At 38.1% G+C, this 23,912-nt stretch overlaps 1 protein-coding gene across 2 annotated transcripts in view; it reads left to right on the top strand.

Annotated features, from left to right (window-relative positions):
• Positions 1 to 23,912, top strand: part of metap1d (methionyl aminopeptidase type 1D (mitochondrial)) — a 175,980-nt gene that overhangs the window by 148,285 nt on the left and 3,783 nt on the right. For both annotated transcript variants that reach the window (XM_043693641.1, XM_043693642.1), the window contains 4 exons: positions 5,294 to 5,391; positions 19,216 to 19,263; positions 20,673 to 20,751; positions 20,904 to 23,887. In XM_043693641.1, the coding sequence (XP_043549576.1) occupies positions 5,294 to 5,391; positions 19,216 to 19,263; positions 20,673 to 20,751; positions 20,904 to 20,988 (310 nt within the window). In that variant the 3' untranslated portion in view covers positions 20,989 to 23,887. The remainder of the gene's footprint in view (positions 1 to 5,293; positions 5,392 to 19,215; positions 19,264 to 20,672; positions 20,752 to 20,903; positions 23,888 to 23,912) is intronic.

The raw sequence follows: 23,912 nt of genomic DNA, 5'->3' as shown, positions 1-23,912 counted from the left end.
GCATTATTAAGAGATGGGAATAAAAATTTATAAAATCATACAGCATTAATCAGAATCAATATGGTTTTGTGAAAAGGAAATGGCGTATGACACATTTACTTGAATTCTTTCACAATGTAACATGTAGGATAATTAAAGAGACACCAGTAGATGTATTGCAGGTAGATTTCCAAAAGGCATTCAATGAAGTACCACATCAAAGCTCAAGATGAGCTCATGGTGTTTGGATGATTTATTAGCATTCTTGGAAGATTGGTTAATTAACAGGAAATACAGACTCAGAACCATTATCAAATTATCAAAAGTACTGCTGGGATATGAACTGTTTATGACTGTTTATTAATTGTAACCATAATGCAAAATTGGATAGGAAAGCAAGTTGTGAGGAGCATACAAAGAGTCTCTTAAGGAATCGGTTTAGTAACTGGGCAGAGAATTTACAGATACATTTATAAAATGGGAAAACGTGAGGTCGTCCACTTTGGCAGGAAGATTAGAAAAGCAAAAGGAAAAGGAGCTGCATAATGCTGCAGGACAGGGGGATTTAGATATTCTAGGGCATGAATTACAGCAAGTTAGCATGCAAGTACAGCAAACAATTATGAAAGCAAATGGGATGTTGCTCTTTCATGCAAAGTGGTGGAGTATAAAGATCAGGATCAAATCTTGCTGTAACTGTACAGTGCACACACATTTGAGTTCTTTACACAATTTTGGTCTCCCTGCTTAAGGAGTTCAGTTCAGAAATGGTTTACAAAGTTGAATCTTGGGATTAAGGAGCTTTCTTATGAGGCAAGGTTGAATAAGTTGCGTCTATACTTACTGAAGTTTAGAAAAGTGAAAGATGATCTTATTGAAACATAATATTCAAAGGGGGCATAACAGAGCGGATGCTGAGATGATGTTTCCCTTTTAGGATGTAGGTTTGCTCGCTGAGCTGTAGGTTTGATATCGAGACGTTTCACTACCTGGCTAGGTAACATCATCAGTGGCGACCTCCAAGTGAAGCGAAGTTGTTGTCTCCTGCTTTCTATTTATATCTTTCTCCTGGATTGGGTTCCTGGGGTTTGTGGTGATGTCGTTTCCTGTTCGTTTTCTGAGGTTTCCCTTATGGGGATCTAGAATAAGAGGCTGTAGAGTTGTCTCAATACAAAGTATCCCATTGAAGATGGAGATGTGTAGGATTTTCTTTTCTCTCTGAAGGTCATTAATTACGGAGTTCTCTTCAATATATTTGAGGCTAAGTTATGCAAATTTTTGATCTAAGTGTGAGCAAAAGATTATGAGAACAGGCAAGAAAGTGGAGTTGAGCCCTCAGTCAGGTCAACCATGATCTCAGTGAATGGCCTACTGTGGTGTTGTGTTTTGTCTCATGGTCAGGATATCAATATACTTTCCGAACATGTAGGAGCAGGAGTTGGCCATTCAGCCGCTAAAGCTGAATAAGATCTGGTTGCAACCACAAATCCACTTTTCCCCTCCTGATAACCCTTCACCCCTTTCTTAACAAGAATCTATCTCTCTCTGCCTAAAAATATTCAAGGACTCTGCTTCCACACCTTTTCAGAGTGTTTCAAGGACTCGCCACCCTTTGTTAGGAAAATAATTCTCCTAATCTCTGTTTCAAATGGGTGACACTGATTTTTAAATGGTGACCCCTAGTTCTAAATTCTTCCTTAAAACGTAACATCCTCTCCCCATCTACTCTTCAGGACTTTATATGTTTCAATCAAGTTCCCTCTTCTTCTAAACAACAGTCAATACAAGCCTTTCCTCATAAGACAACCTGCCCTTTCCAGGTAATAGTCGAGTAAATTTCTCTGAACAGTCTCCAATTCTTTCACATCCTTTCTTAATTAAGGTGCCCAGAACTGTGCACAGTACTCCAGATGCACTGTTTACCAGTTCCCTACTTTTGAATTAGTGCCCCTCACAATAAAGTATAATGTTTTATTACTTACCTGATTACTTACTAAACCTGCACACTAGCCATTTGTGATTCATGCAGAAGGACATCCAGATTGCTCTGCATCTCAGAACTCTGTAAGCCCTCATCATTAAGATACTTTTTATTCTTCCTGCTAAAATGGACAACTTCACTTTTCCTACATTATAACCCATTTGTCGCATCTTTACCCACTCACTTACCACACTTTTGAACTTATGATGGAGGGAAGATCTTTAATGAAGGAGCTGAAGGTGGTTTGACATTGGACATAACTCTGAGGACCTTCTGCAGAGATGTCCTTGAGCTAAGCTAACTGACCTACAGTCACAACAGCCATCCTATTTGTGCCAAGCATGACTCCAACCAGCTGAGAGTTAACCCTGAGAAACAGATTTTGATGCAATATCTGATGCGTGTTTTCTCTTGTGCCATTACTGATATATATTGTGTGAAAAATTATTTTCAGTTTACTTTGTTTATTTGTTGCTGAGAATTCCTTCCCTACAATTTAGCATGCAAATGAAAAATGAAATATCAGTTAGTAAAATTAAAAATGATTCCAAGCCTCTGAGGTAATTTTTAAAATAGCAACATATCCAGTAATTGCAAGCGTTTTATATATCTTTGCCACAAAGAAAAATGCCTATTTCCTTAAATGTTTTTGACATGTGGAAACGTCCTTTGTCAAAACAGTGAAAAGTGTAGCAAAAACCTTATATTATTAATCTGAATTGACATGCAATTCTTACTATTAAAGGAAAACTCTGTACATATGCTGGCTCATATTTGCGCAGCCTTGGCTTGTGGGTACCATCATCTCTGTGTGAGAACGTCGTATATTCAAGGCTCACTGTAGAGCCTTGGGTTCATGATTTCAGTTGACTCTCCAGTGTCAACTGGAGTGATTCTATGGCTTTAATGCACTGTGAGAAGCAGGGGCAGAGACAGAAATCGTTGGCCCCGGTATTGCTCCCCGCACCTTGTATCAGGCCTACCCGCAACACCCCCCCCCCACCCGACCCGACCCGACCCGACCCGACCCAAGCACAACAGGCATTCTTGACCATCCGGGTCAGTTATAAACCAGCTCTGATCGACCATTCTGATGCAGTACTTAGTCAAAAGTGTCATTTTTCAGATGACCCAATAAAACACGGCCCTGTCTGGGTTCTCAGGTGGACCTAAAAGACTTTGGCACCATTTGAAGATTAGCTCTGATCCTGTTCCAGTATCCTGACAATCATTTATCCCTCATGCTGTAAAACAAATGATCTGATCATTTACTTAGCTGCCATTTGTGGGATCCAACTATCCAAATTGGCACCTGCATTTTCTACAATAATGACTGTATTTCAAAGTACTTGGTTCTAAAGTGTTTTGGTATGTCTTGAATCTATGGAAGTAATAATGTAAGAACAAGTTCTTTTCCTTTTTTTAATTCTTTCATCCCTTTTCGTGTTTAATGTCCCAAAACTGCAGCCTTCTGTCCCAAAGTGGTCTGAGTTAGTTGTTCTCAATGAGGTGCCATTTGGGGTTTGACAACTGATCTCTGCATTTGGATTAGATAGTAGAAATATACCTAGGTATCCCCTATCAATAGTTACTCACTTAATATCCAGTGTAAGGCTAGAATTTCCCCCTACTTTAAGGTAATAAGGATTATGATAAGATGGGCAAATAGTTGGGTGCTTGCCACTTAAATCTATCTCAGCAATCCAGCGCTGGGCAAGAATTTCCATTAGCTACTTTTTTAACCTGCCAGCAATTAAGACCCTAAGTGATTAATTGGTAGTTACTTAAGGGCCTCAACTTCCCACCAGTTTGATTATTGACCTTCCCAGCAGGAGACAAAAATGGCTGATATCCCCACCTAGAAACCAGGACGATATGACTGCCAGGTTGGGTAGTGGGTGGGGCCTCTATTTGTCTCAGTTGAGGATAAGGATAAAGGGGTAAAGGAATGGCTGCTAAAGCCAACACCTCAACCTAAATGGAATTGAATTGAATTTATTGTCACATGTACCGCGGCGCAATGAAAAGCTTTGTCTTGTAAGCAATACAGGCAAATCACATAATTAAGTAACATAGATAGTAAATAATAGGTAAACAGCGGCAAAAAGAAAAACACAGATACAGGCGAATGTTAAGAGTTTGTGAGTCCATTCAGTATTCTAACAATAGTAGGGTAGAAACTGTTGCAAAACCAGCTGGTGCATGTGTTCAGTTTTCTTAACCTTCTCCCCAATGGTAGAGATTGTAGAAAAGCCTTGCCAGGATGGGATGGATCTTTGAGAATGCTGGCAGCCTTTCTTTGATAGCGAGCCTGGTAGATGGATTCTATAGATGAGAGGATGGCCTTTGTGATTATCCAGGCCGAGTTCACCACTCTCTGTAACCGTCTCTGATCTTGAATGGTACAGTTGCCATATCTTACCTCCAGTCACTCCAACTCCCTTGCAACCCCCACCCTCAAGACCCAAAAGCAAAGTACTTACCTTTTTACCATTGTATCCCCAGAAGCCTACTGAACTCAGTAGCCGATGCTGATTGCAATTAAAATGTTTCCCTTGAAGAAGAAATGACGGAGTATCAGAATCTTGTCAAAGCATGCTGATCTTATATACCTTAGATGCCCATTTTATAGCAGTATTTTAAAACTACGGCGCAATCATTTACATGCTGTCTGGTCTATAGTTGTATTTAAAGATGTCACAGAACTCCCTGTTAAGCAAATCTGGCCAATTAACTTTCAAAGTAAAACTCAAGGTCCACCTTTCCACCACCACTAAAAAGCTGTACTGACAGAGACCTGAGAAAATATTGCTGTTTCTGGCTGGAATGCATGGAATTCAGTACCAGATTCATTGTGCCCGGAGGACCATCAATTCAGTGAAAGACACTCTTTGGTCTTCCCAAAACTGGTTGGTCTTCCAGTGCAAGGAAGTGACCTCGACTGAGAGTTGCAGACTAGCACATTCCAAAGTGCAGGAGAATATGCAGAGAGATATTCTCTTGGGGTAGCCGTTGCCAAGAAATAGTGGTGACAGACTACCATGTGAGGTCTTTCAGCCAAATTACAATGGGGTCCATTCAGTTATCAGACCCCCACCACCACCATGCCTCAAATATATGTAAGTAGTACCTTGCATGAGTAAGAAATGCCTTGGGTTTGTTGGGAAAGTCATACTCCAGTTTTGTTTGTTTCTCCATATGCAAAGACTGTACAGAACTGTTTTAATGACTATGCATGTATATATAGTTTTTATGAATAAATATATTGTAGAAATAAAAATAAGATTCATATGAAAATGTCAGAACAGATTATTTCTTTGTTATTATTTATAGTAAGATAGCAGATTCCAATGGACTGCAAGTTTGTCCTTATTTCATCGGCCATGGGATAGGCTCTTATTTTCATGGGCATCCTGAAGTTTGGCATCATGGTAAGTATTTATACTTTGATTCCCTGAGTTGAAATAATAATTTTCTTAAATGCTTGTAAGGGTCCTTTAACCGAATTGTTGTTTCTTGTTATTTCATAATATCTTAAAATATAGAATAGAGAGATTTAAATAAGAATCCAAACAGTGTTTCATATAGCTTACTTATTTCATTTGTCTGCAGGTACCTGTTACAAGCATAATGTTCTGACTTATTGTATTAGATATGAACTCGTGCATAGGCGAAGGTAAAGTCAACTGCAGGTCATCTGCCCACGATATTACTTATAGCAGCACAGTTCCAACTAGAAAGATACTTTTCTGGAACTGGCAATAAAGATATTCTTCCTCACAAGTGTGGTTAACACACAGAACTTCCTGGTTTGTTCCTAAAGGCGCAAATGCTCATAGAACTTTGAAAATAACTCTTTACGTGATAGGAGCATTGTGTGTGTTGGGGGTTGGCAGGAGCAAGAGACTGTAGTTGCTTTCTGGACACAAGCTAAGATGGACGAAATGATCTTTCTCATCTTGCATTTATTATTTCTGTATCTTCATATCCAAATATGTATTTATTGCCAATTCTCTAAACCGTTACATCTTTCTGAAGGTCTTTAACTCTTCTTTAACTCTGTCATGCCCATTATGGTTATGAAACATTTTCTCTGTATCTTGATCTTTCTGTTTGTGTCGTCTTCTGCAAGATGGATTAACCAATATCTGGTGAGTATGTAGCACATTCTATATGCGTCTCTCATGTAACCAGTGTGTCAATGTGAAGATGAGTATACCTATTTCTGTGTTCTATGATAACCTTTCTGCCTCTTTTTAAAAATTTGAACCTCTGCCCCCACCATTTTATCCTCGTATCTTAATTTGTGTAAATCTACGTTTTGAATCTGCATATTTGAATATCAGAATGTTAATGTTTCTTAAGAGACAAGTTGTTCTGGATGGAAAAGTCAACATACATGTCTATGCATACATTCCAGTCTTAATTCAAAGATTTTGAACTTCAAAAATTCAACTGAGCTAAGCTTTGCCTCTGACAAAGGTGAAAGTTGTTGGAGGTATGTGAAGATTGAATGCAAATATTTGTCATAATAATTTGTGTTTATATAGCACCTGTAACAAAGTAAATAAAATCCCACAACAAACCTTATCAACAAAATTTGAAACCCAGTCACATAATAATGCATTGGTGTTGAAAGACTTTGTCAAATAGAGAGATTTCAAGGAGAGATTTAAAAGAGAATTGAGGCAGAGAGGCTTGGCATGGAAATTCCAGAACTTAGGGTCTGGGCAATGGAAGGCATGACTGCCACTGTTGGGATGAAAACTGGAAGCAGGAATTTAAATTTCTTTTAGGAATTATTACCTTTTAATATCCTTATTATGGTTTAACCCTATTTTTAATGTATTGTAAAGCAATTGGGGAAGCATTTAGCCTGCTATTAAGTTTTATTTTCACGAATGTCAATAATTAAAACTTCTCTTAAAGATAATAAAAGAAGCCTACTTTTGCTTGATTCAAATCTGATGGTTATCAGAAACAAATATCAGCATGCTTTGCAACTTATGTGAATGTGCTAGCTGCAAAACTATCCATCTTCCATTTTACTTACTAAGTACAGATCCACTGCAAAAGTTAAATATTTTACCAATTCAACTATTTAACAATTTTGGTGAAAGCAAGTTTTCTCCACCACCAATTTTTTTTTTAGAAACAACAAATATGACACGGATTACACAAAACAACTACAGCTTTGACAGAAATACATTAAAGGACAACTTGTCTTATTGCTTTCCACCAGACTAATAGTTGACACCCTTTCCAGCTTTATGAACCAGGTAATGACATTGGTCAAATAACCTGAATCTCATTTGTGAGTGATTAAATAATGTAGAAACAAATGCATTTGCATTAAATTCAGAGAAAATGAATTGTTTAACAAAGTCTTGATTCTCTTTGAGCAAAGCTTAACTTGAACCTTGTTTCCATGATTGGTGTGGAATGAATTTGCATCCTGCTGACGCAAATTGAAATCTTCTGATACAAATTACAATATGTTTACACACAGCAAGCCAGCAACTGTAAATCACAGTAAATGTTATTGGGAAAGCCAGCACATGCATACACTAGAGGCAGGTGAAATCTGTTTACTTAAATGTCTTTGTAAAAAGCAAAATGTGCAGTTTTGGCAATTTAAGAGTTGTATTGTAAAAGGTAATTTGTTTTCAAGATATTTAATAGAAGCCCTCCCCCACAAATCCTTCTGTCACCTCCTGATGAGGACATGTTGAACAGCCTAGCCTCAGCAAAGCATTCTGCATGAAAAATGTGATTCAGCAGCACCTGGCATTTTACTCCAACTTCTAATTACTTTGCTCCAGAACAATATTACATCTACACCCTGGAGATAGGAGATCAGTTGCTGCCTTGTAGCTTACATTGAAGGGAATGGTGATATAGAGATGTTAAAAAAAAGCTCTATGTAAACCAAGTATTTCTCAATTAATTTAGGATTTTTAAATAATGTTCCAGCTATTCTCATCATATGAATGAAATAATAAAATTACTGCAGAAGGACCTGTAAACTGGACATTAACATTTGTGTTAGACACCTGCACATATGATGTTTATTTTCCGAATTCTATGTTCTGCTTCCCATGAATTGTATGGAAATCTGAATAAAAACTGAATATGTGTTTTTCTTGCTTTATTAATGACACAGTAGTATAAACTGCAATATACTTTGACTTACTCTTTACAAATGAATGATTGTGTAACCTATTGTACACACATGCAAGTAATAGAGTAATGTTTTGAGAAGGAAGAAACCATTATTCTTTCTAGTCTAGCCATCTAAGCTTTACTGTTAGTCTAAAACTAATAACTTTTGTGTCTGTTGTAGTTGATTATATCATAAGATATGAACAGAATTAGACTCTATGGCCTAACCAGTCTGCTCCATCATTTGATTGTGGCTAATGTGCTTTCCAAACCCATGACCATAGATTTCCTTACCAATCAAGAACCTGGCTATCTCTGTCCTAAATACACTCAGTGACTTGACCACCACAGCAATCTGTGTCAATGAGTTCAGCAGTACATCTCTGCTCTTATATTCTAGCCATCTTAAAATGTATGTTAACATGGCATTTAACTTCCTAACCTCTAACTGAACCTGTATGTTAACCTTAAGAGAATCCTGAACTGGGATTCTCAAGTCCCTTCTGCTTCAGATTTCCAAAACCTTTCCCCATTTGGAAAATAGTCCATGCTTCTATTCTTCCTATCAGAGTGGATAACCTCACACTCTCCGACATTTTATTCTATCTGCCACCTTTTTGCCCTCTCTCCTAGCCTGTCCAAGCCCTTCTGCATCCTCCCTGCTTCTTCAGCACTACCTGTCCCTCCAACTATCTTTGTCTCCTTTGCAAACTTAGTAAAAATGTCCTTAATTCCTTTGTCCAAATCGTTAATGTATAACATCGGTCATTGTCCCAACACGGACCTCTGAGGAACTCCACTAGCTACTGGCTGCTATCCTGAAAAAGACCTCTTTATCTCCACTTACTGTCTTCTGCCAGTCAAACAATCCTTTCTCCATGCCAGTACCTTGCCCTGTCGCCATGACCTATTATTTAGCAGCTGAAAATGTGTTGCTGGAAAAGCGCAGCAGGTCAGGCAGCATTCAGGGAACAGGAGAATCGACGTTTCGGGCATAAGCCCTTCAGGAATGAGGAAAGTTTGTCCAGCAGGCTAAGATAAAAGGTAGGGAGGAGGGACTTGGGGGAGGGGCGTCGGAAATGTGATAGGTGGAAAGAGGTCAAGGTGAGGGTGATAGGTCAGACGGGGGTGGGGGCGGAGAGGTCGGGAAGAAGATTGCAGGTTAGGAAGGCGGTGCTGAATTCGATGGATTTGACTGAGACAAGGTGGGGGGAGGGGAAATACCTTGTCTCAGTCAAATCCATCGAACTCAGCACCGCCTTCCTAACCTGCAATCTTCTTCCCGACCTCTCCGCCCCCACCACAGTCTGACCTATCACCCTCACCTTGACCTCTTTCCACCTATCACATTTCCGACGCCCCTCCCCCAAGTCCCACCTCTGACCTATCACCCTCACCTTGATCTCTTTCCACCTATCACATTTCCGACGCCCCTCCCCCAAGTCTCTCCTCCCTACTTTTTATCTTAGCCTGCTGGACAAACTTTCCTCATTCCTGAAGAAGGGCTTATGCCCGAAACATCGATTCTCCTGTTCCCTGGATGCTGCCTGACCTGCTGCGCTTTTCCAGCAACACATTTTCAGCTCTGATCTCCAGCATCTGCAGACCTCACTTTCTCCTATTATTTAGCAGCCTCCTCTGTGGCACCTTGTCAAAGGCCTTCTGGAAATCTAAATAGATCACATCCACTGACTCTCCTTTGTCTAACCTGCTTCATTACCTCCTCAAAGAATTCCAACAGATTTGTCAGATATGACCTCCCTTTTACAAAGCCATGCTGACTTAGCCCCATGCACTTCCAAGTATGCTGCAATCTCATGTTTAATAATGGACTTTAAAATCTTGCCAACTACTGAGATCAGGCTAACTGGCCAATAGTTTCCTGTCTTCTGCCTCCCTCCCTTCTTAACAGGAGTCTTACATTAGCTATTTTTCAAACTTCTGGGACCCTGCCTGACACCAGTGATTCTGGAAAGATCACCACCGATGCCTCTACAATCTCCTTAGCTATCTCCTTCAAAATTTTGGAATGATGTCCACCTGTCCAGGTGATTTCTCCACCTATAGACTTTCACCTTGCCAGAATCTTATCCTTAATAATGGCCACTAAACTCACCTCTGTTCTCTGACTGTTTTGAAGTTCTGGTATGCTGCTCGTGTTTTCTGCTCTGAAAATGGATGCAAAGTACCTATTCAGTACCTCTGCTGTTACTATCAATACCTCATCCGTTTCTTTTTTTTTAAAAAGCTTTCCATGGTTTTCTTTTTCATCTTCATTACAATTAATCACTTTCCTAAATGTTGAGCTTTGCAGCAGATAGCAAGGTAATGCACTAACTGCTGAAGTTATTTTCACTTATAAATTTAGCAGTCTTCCAGGTGAAAATTTCACCTCTATTGTCATGCAGTGGTTATTGCAATGGATTATCACATTCATTACTGCAGAATTCTCAGCAAAGAGCTAGGATGATGTCATTAAAGGATGATGTCTTTGCACAAAGCCACAACAAGAAATAAAGCAGCATTAAAATAAAATGATTTCTTAAAATATTTCCAAGTTCAAGATTGGAACAGCGATGAGGCAAAGTTATAAGCTAAAATATTTGGAGAAATCCTCTTTCAGAAAATAATTTATTTTAAAAATTAGCTTTGAAAATCACTAATTACTAATTTAGTAGCACTTCACAATTATAATTTTTAATTAGATTAATTTTATTAATCCCATCACTATTAGAACCCAGTTATAACTGATCTAACAAGACAGTTAGAGAAGTACATGAGTAGGAAAGGTTTGGAAGGATATGGGCCAGGAGCAGGCAAGTTGGACTAGTTTAGTATGAGATTATATTCAGCATGGACTGGTTGGACCGATGAGTCTGTTTCCGTGCTGTATGACCCCATTACTCCAAATCATTTCATGGAATTCTGACAATGACATGGGAATGGGAATTTGATGTTTTCACTGATGTCAGTAAGTACTTTTTTTGTGAGAAGTGGTAGTGGGGTAGAGTGGTAAATGCCAGTGCAACCTATGACAGAACACTGACTGTCAATAGCAACTTCAGGATCTCTGTGGTAATCTACATATGTGCTAAAGTTGTGTTCAGTTTCAGGTCGGTAATGAAGTCAACCCTACCTATCAGTCCTCAGCAAAACAGCATATTTGTATTTTTCTTTGGCCGTTAGTGTCTCTTAAAGTCTACAGTTTTATGCCTGATTTTTTTTAAAATTCAAATCTGGAAATCTTTGAAAATTGAAACAAATACTTCAGCATGTCCCTCTTCTTCGTCTGACAGTAAAGTTCCAGGGTGGAAAATCTTTTCTTATTTTTCAAAACTCTTAGCTCTGGAATTTGCCATGTTGTTTTCACTGGATTGTTTCCAGTAGCACTATGTATTATGGTGGCCAAGATTGTATTCAGAACTATAAATAGGGGATCATTAAGGTCAGATGTAATTTTTTAACATTGCCTCCAATGACATAAATCACACCTTAGGTATACATCTCAAAATTTTATTTACTTTCTTGACCAACAATGAACATTGAGCTGACAGCTTTAAAGACTTGGCTGACAAAACTCCTCGATTTCTTTCTTGCTTTGTTACTTTCAGCTGTTGAGGTAATCTCTAAAGATCCAAAGGATTTTAACAGATCAGATGTTTCTGCTTTCTGATTGCTGTAGAAATTAATGGTGATGTCTGTTTTGATTTTAAAATGTTTATGCTGATTTCACAGTGAGTACAGTGCCAAATTCACACTGGTGCCAATTTTATATTATAATATTGCTAAATTGCAAATTGGCACTCATACTCCATGTTGGCCTGACCCACCGTGTCCAACTTTGAATACGTTTTGTTAGCTACAGTATAATGCAAGAAGTTGAATGTTCATAAGATAACTGTTCAGAGTAATTTTGAGATGCCTGTGTTTTTGTGTATTGTGTGAGGTTTCTATTTTATTAATCTGTTATATTTTGTGAAATGGACATTCAGACTATATTTACAATCTCAGTCAATTATTCCTGTTATTCCAGACTTTCTGTCTCAATTGTCCTATGCTGTTCTATATTTATTGATCTTTATGTGAAGGACTTCAAAATGCCAGACTTAAATTTGCATTGTACCAGTTTAGTCTGCTTTCATGGTTTATCAAGGTAGATTTCCATATTTAGCTTTTCTGTACTATTCATGATCATGTACTTTAGTGAGTTCTTCTCTTAATCACCACCTTTCAAAGATAAAAAAAAACTAAGTTTCTCTTATTGATCATAATAACACTGGGGATTAACATCATGACTCTTCTGCAACACTTCTAGGGTGCCTTCTTTTTGTATCCATGACTAAAATTGTACTTAGGATATGTTAAAACAGAGCATTGTACAACATAGGATTATAGCCTCCAAATTGCACTCCATTAATTTAATTAAAAATCACACAACACCAGGGTTTATTCCAACAGCCTTATTTGGAAGTACTAGCTTTCGGAGTGCTACTCCTTCATCAGGTAGCATTCCATTAATTTAGCAATACAGTTCAGCATGCTTGTTTCTATATTTATTACAGTGATGAAATTACTGGGCATACTGCACCAATGGCAGGACCTGTAGGAGCATTGATATACAGAGTGATCTTGGGGCAAAAGTATATGGTTCCTTGAAAGCAAATGGATAAGGTGGTAAAGAAGGCATGCAGCTTGCTTGCCGTCATTGGTTGTGGCAATAAATATAAAAGTGGGCAAATCATGTTGCAGCTGTTTTAAGACTTTAGTGAGGCCACATTTGGAGTATTGTGTGCAAACTCCACATTGTAGGAAAGAAGGAGCAGCAGAGGTTTATCAAGGTATTGCCTGGTTTGAATATATTAGCGAGAAGGAGAGTTTGGAACTTGGATTGTTTTCACGATAGCATCAAAGTCTGAGGGGCGACCAGATAGAAGTATATAAAATAATGAGGGGCATTGATAGGATGGATAATCAGAGTCTTTTTCCTAGGGTGAAAATTCAAATACTAGGGAGGCATAGGTTCAAGGTGAAAGGGAGTAGGTTTAAAGGAGATGTGCAAGGAAAGGTTTTTAATAGAAGAAGTTAGATGCCTGGAATGCACTAACAGGGCAGGTAGTAGAAGTAGGTAGATTAGCAAAGTTTAAGAGATATTTAGACAGACACATAAACAGGCAAGGTATGGAGTGATGCAGACCATATAATGGCAGGTGGGATTTGTTTAGAATGGCATCATGGTGGGCCAAAGGGCCTGTTACTGTACTGTACTGTTTTGTTTCAACATCATTGAAAGACATTTGTTTGCTAATCTGCAGTGAATTTATTGTGCTAATAATCTCTGCAGTTAGGTTGTTAAAGAGTTTATTTTGTAGATCTTTTGGCTAACTCTTCAGATGTATCTGTTTTCCTTCTTTGATGTTATCTGAGAATTTTATCAGTCTGAGCTCCTGAATCAAGGTTGTTAATATAAACTAGAAACACTTGTCGGTGGTACACTACATACACTTCTTCTGTGCATTTTGACATTACTACCAGATGTGTGCAAGACCATTGGAGTACAGTAATTGATGGCTGTGAATGACATTTAGTGTGCCTTTGCATAACACCAGTGTTGCTGTTGGTGGATGCATATTTGTTCTCCTGTATCACCACTGCATACCCCTGCCACTGCCATCCGTTAATTGCAAACAACTTAACATGCTGAATAAAACAGGATTATGCTCTTCTTTTGCAGAAAACTAAATACACTACCAAAAATCAGATTTCTACAGATCCTCATAGGTCTAAAAAGGTCAGAGTTTGATGTTTATTAATTGTAGAATGCATCAAGGAATATTGCTCACCAGAACAGGAGTTTCTTTCTAAACAAATATACAGACAAGATGGCATTCAGGAGAAATGAGATTTCTCTGCTGATTCACATTGGCCTTAATTTAGCCTCCAGACAGAGTGTAAAGAATTTGGAAACTATTAGAATAGTTATATCTTTTTCTTTTGATTGGTTTTGATGTTGTGTGCCTATTTATTTTCTTGTCAATTTGCCTTCTCCTTCTGTCCAAAAACCGGTGAAGTGCCCAATAATTGGAAGGGGGCTAACGTTGTGCCGTTATTTAAGAAAGAATGCAGGTAAATAGCTGAAAACCACACACCAGTCAGCCTAATGTCTGTGATGGGTGACTTGTTAGAGAGGATTCTGAGCGACAGGATCGATAGGCATTTGGAGAGATAAGGACTCATTTCAGAAGTCAACATGGCTTTGTGCATGGGAAATCGTGTCTCATGAATTTGTTTGAGATATTTGAAGGGATGACCAAGAAAGTAGATAAGGGCAGTGCAGTAGACGTTATCTACATTTACTTTGACAAGGTACTGCATGGTAGGTCATTGAGTAAAGTTAAATTGCATGGAATCTAGGGAGAGCTAGCAAATTGGATATAAAATTGGCTTGAAGGTAGAAGACAGATGATGATGATAGAGGGTTGCTTTTCAAACTGGAGGGCAGTGACCAGTGGTGTGCCACAGGGATCAGTGCTGGATCCACTGTTATTTTGTTTTCTGGATGAGAATTTAGGAGGGGTGATTAATAAATTTGTAGATAACACAAGATTGGTGGTATAGTGAACAGTGAAGAAAGTTTCTGGGAATACAGTGAGAATCTTGATCAACTGGATGGTGAAAAAGGCTTTCAGCATACTTGTGTTCATCAGTCAGTGCATTGAGTATAGGAGTTGGGACATCTTTTTGCACCTGTACAAGATGTAGGTAAGGCCAGATTTAGAGTACTGTGTGCAATTCTGGGCACCGTACTACAGAAAGGATATTATTAAACTAGAAAAAGTGCAGAAAATATTTACTAGGATGGTACCTGGACTGGAAGGTTTGAGTTATAAGGAGATGCTAGATAGGCTGTGACTTTTTTTTCCTGGAGCATATAAGGTGGAAGGGTGACCTTATAGACATCTATGAAATCATGAGGTAGATAGGTAACAGCTTCTTCCCATGTAGGGAAGTCTAAAACTAAAGGGCATAGGTTTAAGGGGAGAGATACAAAAGGGTCCAGTGGGGCAATCTTTTCACACATAGCGTAGTGAGTCTCTGGAACTGCCTGTTAGAGGTGGTATTGGAGACGGGTACAATTTTGTCATTTAAGGAACATTTGGGCAGGTACGTGGATCTTAGCATCTTAGAATCCCTACAGTGTGGAAACAGGCCCTTCGGCCCAACAAGGCCAACCAACCCTCCGAAGAGTATCCCACCCAAACCCACTCCCCATTACTCTGCATTTACCCCTGACTAATGCACCTAACCTACACATCCCAGAACACTATGTGCAATTTAGCATGGCCAGTTCACCTAGCCTGCACATCTTCACAACCTGGATGGGAGAGGTATGGAGGGATATGGACTAATTCCAGCCAAATGGGACTAGTTTAATTGTGAAAACTGGGCGGCATGGACAAGTTCGACCGAAGGGCCTGTTTCCATGCTGTATACCTCCATGACTCTATTGATTCTTTGCTGGGACACAGTTCCTCTATCACCTCACCCAATAACTCAAGCATGTTCTAATTTTAGCAGAATGTCCTAATGTGGAGGAAGTTTCAGTATGTGCTCTCAAATGAAGTCTGCACAAACTCACTCCAAACATGAGCTTGTCAGCAGTTACGAGGAGCAAGAACACTGGCTCATTTTACTTCAGAATTCAGCCTAAAAATTCCCTCCTTAACCTAAGGGTAAACAGACATCCTACCGGGCCTGGCATTATTGACTTTCCAACTCATGTCACCTGACTCAAACCTGGGAATTTTCCATGCTGAGTACTTTTCTAAAATCAGTGGTTGTAGGAGAACATTTTCCAAAAATACAACTCTTAATACATCTCTGCTTTCAGCCATGTTTTATATATATATATATATATGTTTCCCCTCTGTATGTTCCTACATAGTGACTATTGGCAGTTTAACTAGTTAGCTAAGCTGAAAAACAGTAGACACAGTAGACCAAATTGTGTCTGACACAGCGTAGAAATCTCTGACGTGAGGACAGTTGGAAGGATAGCTTTGCAGACCTGTATGAAAACTTACAGCGCTTGAAGAGGCCATCTGGCTCATCATGTCTAGCTCAACTCTTTGGAAGAGCTGCTCAGTTAGTCTCATAAGGCTATAAGATTATAAGACATAGGACCAGAAGTAGGCCATTCAGCTCAGTGAGTCTGCTGTGTCATTCAGTGAGATCATGATTGATCTGATAATCTCAACTCCACTTTCCTGCTTACTCTTCATAACTCTTGATTTCCTTACTGATTAAAATACTATGTCAGCCTTGAATATATACTTAACAATCCAGCCTCTACAGCCCTCTGTGATAAAAATAATTCCATAGAATCATTACTGTCGGAGAGAAAAAATTTCTATTCATCTGTGTCTAAAATGGATGGCACCTTATTCTGAAATTATGCCCACTGGTCCTAGACTCTCCCATAGGGGAAACAGCCTTTTCACATCTGCCCTGTCAAGCCCCCTAAGAATCCTGTATGTTTTAATAAGATCACTTTCTTGTTCTTCTGTATTCCAGTGAGTACAGGCCCAATCTACTTAATCTCTCCTCTTGAGGTAGTCCCTCCATGCTCAGCTTCAGCTGAGTGACCCTTCTCTGAATTGTCTCCAATGCCAACGTATCTTTCCTTATTTGAGGGGCCCAGAACAATTTACAGTATACTAGCTGTGGTCTGACTAATGTCTTGCATAGTTTTAGCAAGGCCACTCTATTTTTATACTCCATGCCCTTTGCAATAAAGGCAAACATTGTATTCACCAAACCTGTTACCTGCTGAACTTGTGTGCTAGCTTTTTGTGATTCAGTTCCCTCCTTAAGGGCATTGTGGGTCAACCAACAGCATGTGGACTGCAGCAGTTCAAGAAGAAAACTCACCATCACTTTCTCAAGGTAACTAAGGACAGACACCAAGTGCTGGCCAACCAACATTGCCCATGTCCAAGAGTGAATTTTTAAAAAAAAGACGACTCCCAAATCTCTCTTTTCCATGGTTGTCTGCAGTCTTTCTCCATTTAAGTAATATTTAGCCCTTCTATTCCTATCAAAGTGCGTAATCTCACATTTGCCTACATTACTGTTCCATCTGCCCACATTATTGTTCCATCTGCCAAGATTTGCCTACTCACTTAACCTCCTGTGCACTCTTTGAGCCATTCTCAGCACTTACTTTCCTACGTAATTTTGTATCATCTGCAAACTTGGCAACAGTGGTGCAGGCTCGAAGGGCAGAATGGCCTACTCCTGCACCTATTGTCTATTGTCTACTTTCCTCATTCAAGTCATTACTATATATTGTCAATAATTGCCTTTCCCTTACGCTTTCCCATAACCCTTTCCAAGTATTTTAAATTCCTTTTTGAATGTTACTGTTGAATCAGCTTCCGCATCACTTCAGGCAATATATTGTAGCACACAACTTGCTGTGTAAAAACAAAAGTCCTAATTTTTTCATCTAATTCTTTCATCTAATTTGTAGAATAGAATAGAAATCAGATTAATCTAATCTTAAAATTTGCTTTGGATGTTTTATTGAAATATTTTATGGTTATGGCCAAAGTGTTTAATTGCTTAAATTATGTTTACATCTTTAGATTTGACGCTCTCCCAGCAAAAAGTGCATTCTTATTAAAACCAGCCTTCAACAGTTGGTTGATTTAGGCCCATTTTTGGAATTAGTTGTCCAAATTATAAAAAGAAAGATGAATATTCATTCAATATAGGCTTTATAGTCCACTGCTTAAAACAATCATGCTACTTACCAAATAAAGATATATTGCTGAAATTGAACCATTTTATTATGTTTAATGCAAATTGCACAAGAAACCATAAGGCCAAACAAAGGGAGCTATGTGGTTTAAATAAGGACTTTTTAAAATTCAATTGTTTATTATTTTGTTAATACAAATGAGGAGAGGAGAAGCATTAGTTTATTTATCTTATTTGAATAAAACATTTTCCATAATCAACTGTTTTCTTATTGATAAATGTGAAGTTCTTTTGAAATACATAAGTTATAAAATGAATCCATATGCTTTATGATGAGAAGTTTCATATAACAATCAGAAAATTAACTGTTGAATTATCTTATGCAAACTAAGCATTGCAGTTCAGGTTGAGTGATATTAATTCATACACATTTGAATACAAATCTCTGTAAGAAGGGTCACTGGACTTTTCGTCAACTCTACTTTCTCTCCACAGATGCTGGCAAACCTGCTGACTTTCTCGAGCACTTTCAGTTTTGTTTCAGATCTTCAGCTCTTTGTTTTGTTACATGAATACAAATTAACATGTTTAGATTTTAATTTTATAAAAGGTTCTCATTCATTACTAAACAGGTGTAAATAAACCTTAGATAAATGCACTGAGGCTAGGAATACTGCAGTGAGTAACTCACCTCTTGACTCCCCAAAGCCTGACCACCGTCTACAAGGCACTTGTAGTACTCCTAACTTGCCCTGGATGAGTACAGCTCCAATGACGCTCAAGAAGCTTGACACCCCAGGGCAAAGCAGCCCACTTGATTGGCACAACATCCACAACCATTCATTCCCTCCACTGCCCATGCTCAGTAGCAGCAGTGTGTACTATCTGCAAGTGCATTGCAGAAACTCACCAAAGATCCTCTAACAGCACCTTCCAAACCCATGCCCACTTCCATCTAGAAGAACAAGGGCAGCAGATATATGGGAACACCACCACCTTCAAGTTCCCCTCCAAGTCACCCACCATTCTGACGTGGAAATACATCACTGTTCCTTCACTGTCATTGGGTCAAAATCCTGAATTCAAAATGACCATTGTGGATCACCCCACAGCAGGTGGACTGCAAAGGTTCAAGAAGGCCCCTCATCACCCTCTTCTCAAGGGCAACTAGGGATGGGCAATAAATGCTGACCAGGCAGCAATCCCTACATCCCACAAATGAATTTTAAAAAATGAATTAAGAACTTTCAGCATTGTATATTGTTAGCCTTGATATACCTCTCAGATCACCAGTGTACGTACCTGAACAAGCTTTGTTTCTGCCTTTACAACAGTTAATACCAATGACCTGATGATGGAAGAGGGAATGACATTTACAATAGGTAAATATTGTCATCACTGCAACTGATAACTGTCACTATATTATCTGCCCATTAGAAATGTATCTTGTGCAGAAATCTAAAATTCAGTAAACTGCATTATCTTTCTGAGTCTATTTAAGCTCTACAACTCTGATTAGGATGAAATTAATGTAGATTATAACATGTTTATCTGCCATAATATTTCTTAATAATTAAAAATTGGATTTGATTTTACAATTATTAAACATTAATTTGCTGATGAATGTTGTAAAGTAATTCAGCATGGTTTCCCTATTTTTAAATGTAGTTTTTTAGAATAGAATATTTTGAGTTGATGCTTGTGATTATCACAACCTGTTCATGTGAGTGGATAGTTTAACCATTTTTATCACTTTTTCCAATTACTTAATTAGTAATTTTAATGTTTATATGTAATCAATATTTTTGGTAAGATTATAAAAATGTGAAGATCGAAAAATGACCATTAATTCATTGAAGCTCATCCCTTTTTATAGATTAAGGGGAATCTGATTAAGATGCTTAACATGATCAAAGGAGTTGATAAGAAAGCGGAAGGAAACTATTTCCACTGGTGAACGAGTTCAGAGCAAGGAGCCATAACCTTAAAATTAGAGCTAGTCATTTGAAGGAAGATGTGGAAGTCTGGAACTCCCTCCTCACAGTAGCTATTGAGACAATTGAGAAATTTTCAAAATTGAACTTAATAGAACTTTGATAGGAAGGGTACTATGGGTTGCTGAACAAAGTCAGGGAAAAGGAGTTAACCTATAAGTCAGTCATAAGCAACTGAATGGCTGACTCCTGTTTCTATGTTCCTAGAGTCCTGTCTTTCTTATTCAACTATATTTTATACATCGATGTCTGGCAATTTATCTGGTTTGGCTGAACTGAGGCCATTACATTGCAACATACACCCATTAACCATTATAATGTCATTGACACGGCATGGAAAAAAGTCAAAATTCTGACAAAAAAGCAGCCAGGAGAACTACTTTACATTGATTTGTCGAACTGCAGTTTTAGCATAAAGTGCTAAAATTAGTTCTAAATCTTTTAATAAACTAATGAATATGAAACAATTCATCTAATGTACTTTGACTAACCTCAATACTTTATCTCACAAGCTCTACTTAGAACTTGTACCAAATATTTATCAGGCATTAAATAAAGAAGTCTGTTTTAACTTTATTTCTCGCTTTATTTCCCCTGCAGTCCTACTTTTCAGATGGACTATTTTAAGTCTTTCAGTTCTACTACTAAATTTATCATTTAAACTTCTGTTTCTCTAACCACATTTTTCCTTTGTTATGCTGTACTTGAGTAACCATAAAAGAAAATATATTTGATATCAGTGACTCCATTTCCTGTGATCGATGCCGAACTCCTGGTGTATATTATCTGAATTCTAGAGCCAATTCTCATGGAAGGATCCACAGAATTCAGAATTTTGCAGGACGGCTGGACTGCACTGTCTGCTGATGGCCTTAGGTACTGGTGTTAACTTTTTAGTTTACTTTATGTTAGAAATTATGTTTATCTTACCAACAGTTGCTTTCAGTAATTGTCTTTTTAATATAGTCGATATATTATTTTCTAAGTACCGTGCGTATTACATTTACTTAAATTTTGTTATTTTTAAGATCAGCACAGTTCGAACATACTATAGCAATTACATCAAAGGGAGCAGAAATTTTAACCAAATTGCCGGGGGAAGATGCAGAGTAAACAGGAAGACCAGAGACCCCTTGCAGATGCAGCAATGAAATGCCTTCTACCCAGAGTGTTTCAAGACCGCGCTGCTAACGTCGCTGGTGGACAGTCTTCTCTGCAGGACGGACATTTGTCGCATTTGAAATTTGATGCTTCTCCTCGTGATAGTTTTGTTTTTCTTGAAAAACCATATTTGCTGCATCGTTTTAATAAATGTTTTGAAAATAATGATCCAATAAATGTGTTCTGTGCATTGGTGCCAGAATTGCAGCTGGTCGGACAAATCTGTACTGTCCCCTTCCAGCGGTGTAGCGTGTGTTCAAATGTGTGGAGATTGATGTGCTGTATTTTGTGTGCTGGTGGAAATGAATGGACCATATGAAACGATTTAAACAACCAAATTACAGCGTTACCTAGTCGCCTATTAGAGTTTGAAAGCTATTTTTCAAGCAAACTGTAACTTCTGCTTACACTTAACTGAAGAACTGGTCTCGTGTTGACTAAGTAGTGAAAGCAGGCTTCCTTATATTTACGCTAAACCAGAAAAGAAAGTGTAAAGCAAGGACAACCGTACTGGTGTTTACAAATTACAAATTTACAATTTGGTCGATAAGGATAATACCGAGATGGATTTCACTCTTTCGACAATAACTGGGGTCGAAATTGTGTAACGTGAAAAGATGGACTAATTTATCTACTTGCTATCTTCCATGTGTATCATATGAATGGGTGAATGAATATCTTGAGTTAATGTCCACAGGGACTAACTAGTTGAAAACTTTGCATCGTGAGGTATGATGGTTATCATATCGAAATGAGTAACACAGAGTTGATATAAAGACTTAGGTTTTCAAAGAATATATATAAATATTGTATTGAAATGTGACTTTCAGCGCACAATTATTTTCTCTATCGTTTTGAATGACAGAGAATCTGCAATGAAGGTGGTCATGACGGAATTTGTTTGTCCTATTCAGTGATTGGCAGTATTTATTCGAGAATGGGATGGCAAATTCATTTCACATACACTATATGGGGTTTTCAAGAGTGCGTGTTAAGTGTGATTTGCTGCAATGTAAAGAGTTCTGAATATAGGGAAGACAGATAAAGAAATAATTGGTGGATAAATAAGAAAGCCAGTATGTTTGTATTTGAATCGCCATCACTTTCACTTTGTAATGAAATTCAGTATGGTCCTCCAGTTACCTAGTGCCTGACTTTTGTATGGTGGACGTTGTCACTGTATCGTTACGTTTAATACTATAGCTAAATCCTTCAAACGCTGAAAGAACATTTTCTGTACTTCGAAAGCCAATCGGGATGTGATCCAGAATTGAGTTTTTAATCTGCATTTTTCAATTTTATTTTGTAAAAATGCACCAAAATTGAATAATTAATTTCAGGAATCGCTAGTCCTCGACCCTGGCTGTTGAAATTTCCAGTGTTCGCTTTGCGTATAAAATAATGTTAATCTTAAAAAGAATGATTTAAATTCCTATCACTTTGATGTATCGAGAGGTGGCATTTAATACCTGTTTTGGTCAGTGAGCAGACATACCAAACTGAATTTTAATTCCAAGAAACATGTAAATATTATCACTGACCCTAATTATGACGTTTAGGGATTTGCCTGCTATAAACCCAACCCCTGCCGCATCGGAAAGAATGGAATTGTAAACCTAACAGCATTTCAGTCATTGATCATTCGATATATTGTGTGTGCTACATGTTTAACTTAGTATTTTGTAAAATCCCAAGTACTCTGAATAATACTGTACTTTTTTTTTAGCAACCAAAATTCAGTAAAGACTGAAACAAAATCAGTGATTACTGAAAGAGGGGAACGTTTCACGTGAAAGCTTTGCTTAAATCTTAAAACTTGCTAGCCATAAACCGGAAAGAGCGAATGCCTTGGGTACACATCATCGTTGAAGTGGAAAACAGTAACTGTAGCCAGCAGGAAAATAATCAGCGATTACTGTGCGCAAAATGGTTTGGCGATTTCTCCTTGCCACTGTCTTACACTTTATTTGCAGGTTCTCTTTCACGGGTTAAAATTGTCTCGTTGAAAGTTTACGCCATTTTGTTTCCAATTCCTGTGTGCTCATTGTTGTCATTTTTATTTATTGGGAGGAAGAAATCGAGTCACTTTTTTCAAACCAAACATGACTTCATCTTTTATTTAGCTAGAAGTTGTTTTATAATATTAATCCTTTTTACGGCTCGGCTAAAGGTCATAAAAGCATAAATCTATCGAAATGAGACTTGTCACTTAAATTGTGTATGTAATTAAATAATTAATGATAGTAACACGCACGCAAGAAAAGTCCTATCTTGTGTTTAGATATTTGTTAAACGCTGAATGTTAGAGATCATACGTAAGATTGTGTTCTGTTTGCTATGAAAAACATCTATTTGCAAGTTAGTCTGGCAGTCTTCTTCGGCTGACTTGTGATTATGAGAACAAGCAAAATTTTACAAGTGCTCCTATATTGAACATACTTTTGATGTTATCAAAACAGCACTGTGATTAACAGCCCTCGGGGTCAGACATTAATTGGTCAGCGATCATACAGAGAAAGAAACACAACACGTTTAAAGTGTGACTACAATGCTTCAATGCATCCCTTAAATGTGGAGATGTGGTGCACTTTAGATTTTTCTCGCTTTAACAAACTTGACAAAATATATATTCGTGCTGTTGGGATTCGTGTGGCATCTGGAGACAATCACACACACGTCGGAAGAATTAAGTTAAGATTGTCACGTTAGCCCCGAGTGGATTTCAGAGCAGATTAATTCTGCCTGTTTACAAGATCTTTAGATAAAAACGTCTCTGTTCATTTTAAATATTAGAGGAATTGAACCAAATCGACACCTAAACTGTTGGTGGTGTAAGTTTCATCTGAAACAGGTGCTGTGTTCTTTCTGTTATAGCT

Source organism: Chiloscyllium plagiosum, chromosome 7 (assembly GCF_004010195.1).
Source record: "Chiloscyllium plagiosum isolate BGI_BamShark_2017 chromosome 7, ASM401019v2, whole genome shotgun sequence".
Classification (NCBI taxonomy): domain Eukaryota; kingdom Metazoa; phylum Chordata; class Chondrichthyes; order Orectolobiformes; family Hemiscylliidae; genus Chiloscyllium; species Chiloscyllium plagiosum.
Note: the sequence above shows the minus strand (reverse complement) of the source record. Positions and strands in the feature narration are given on the sequence as shown.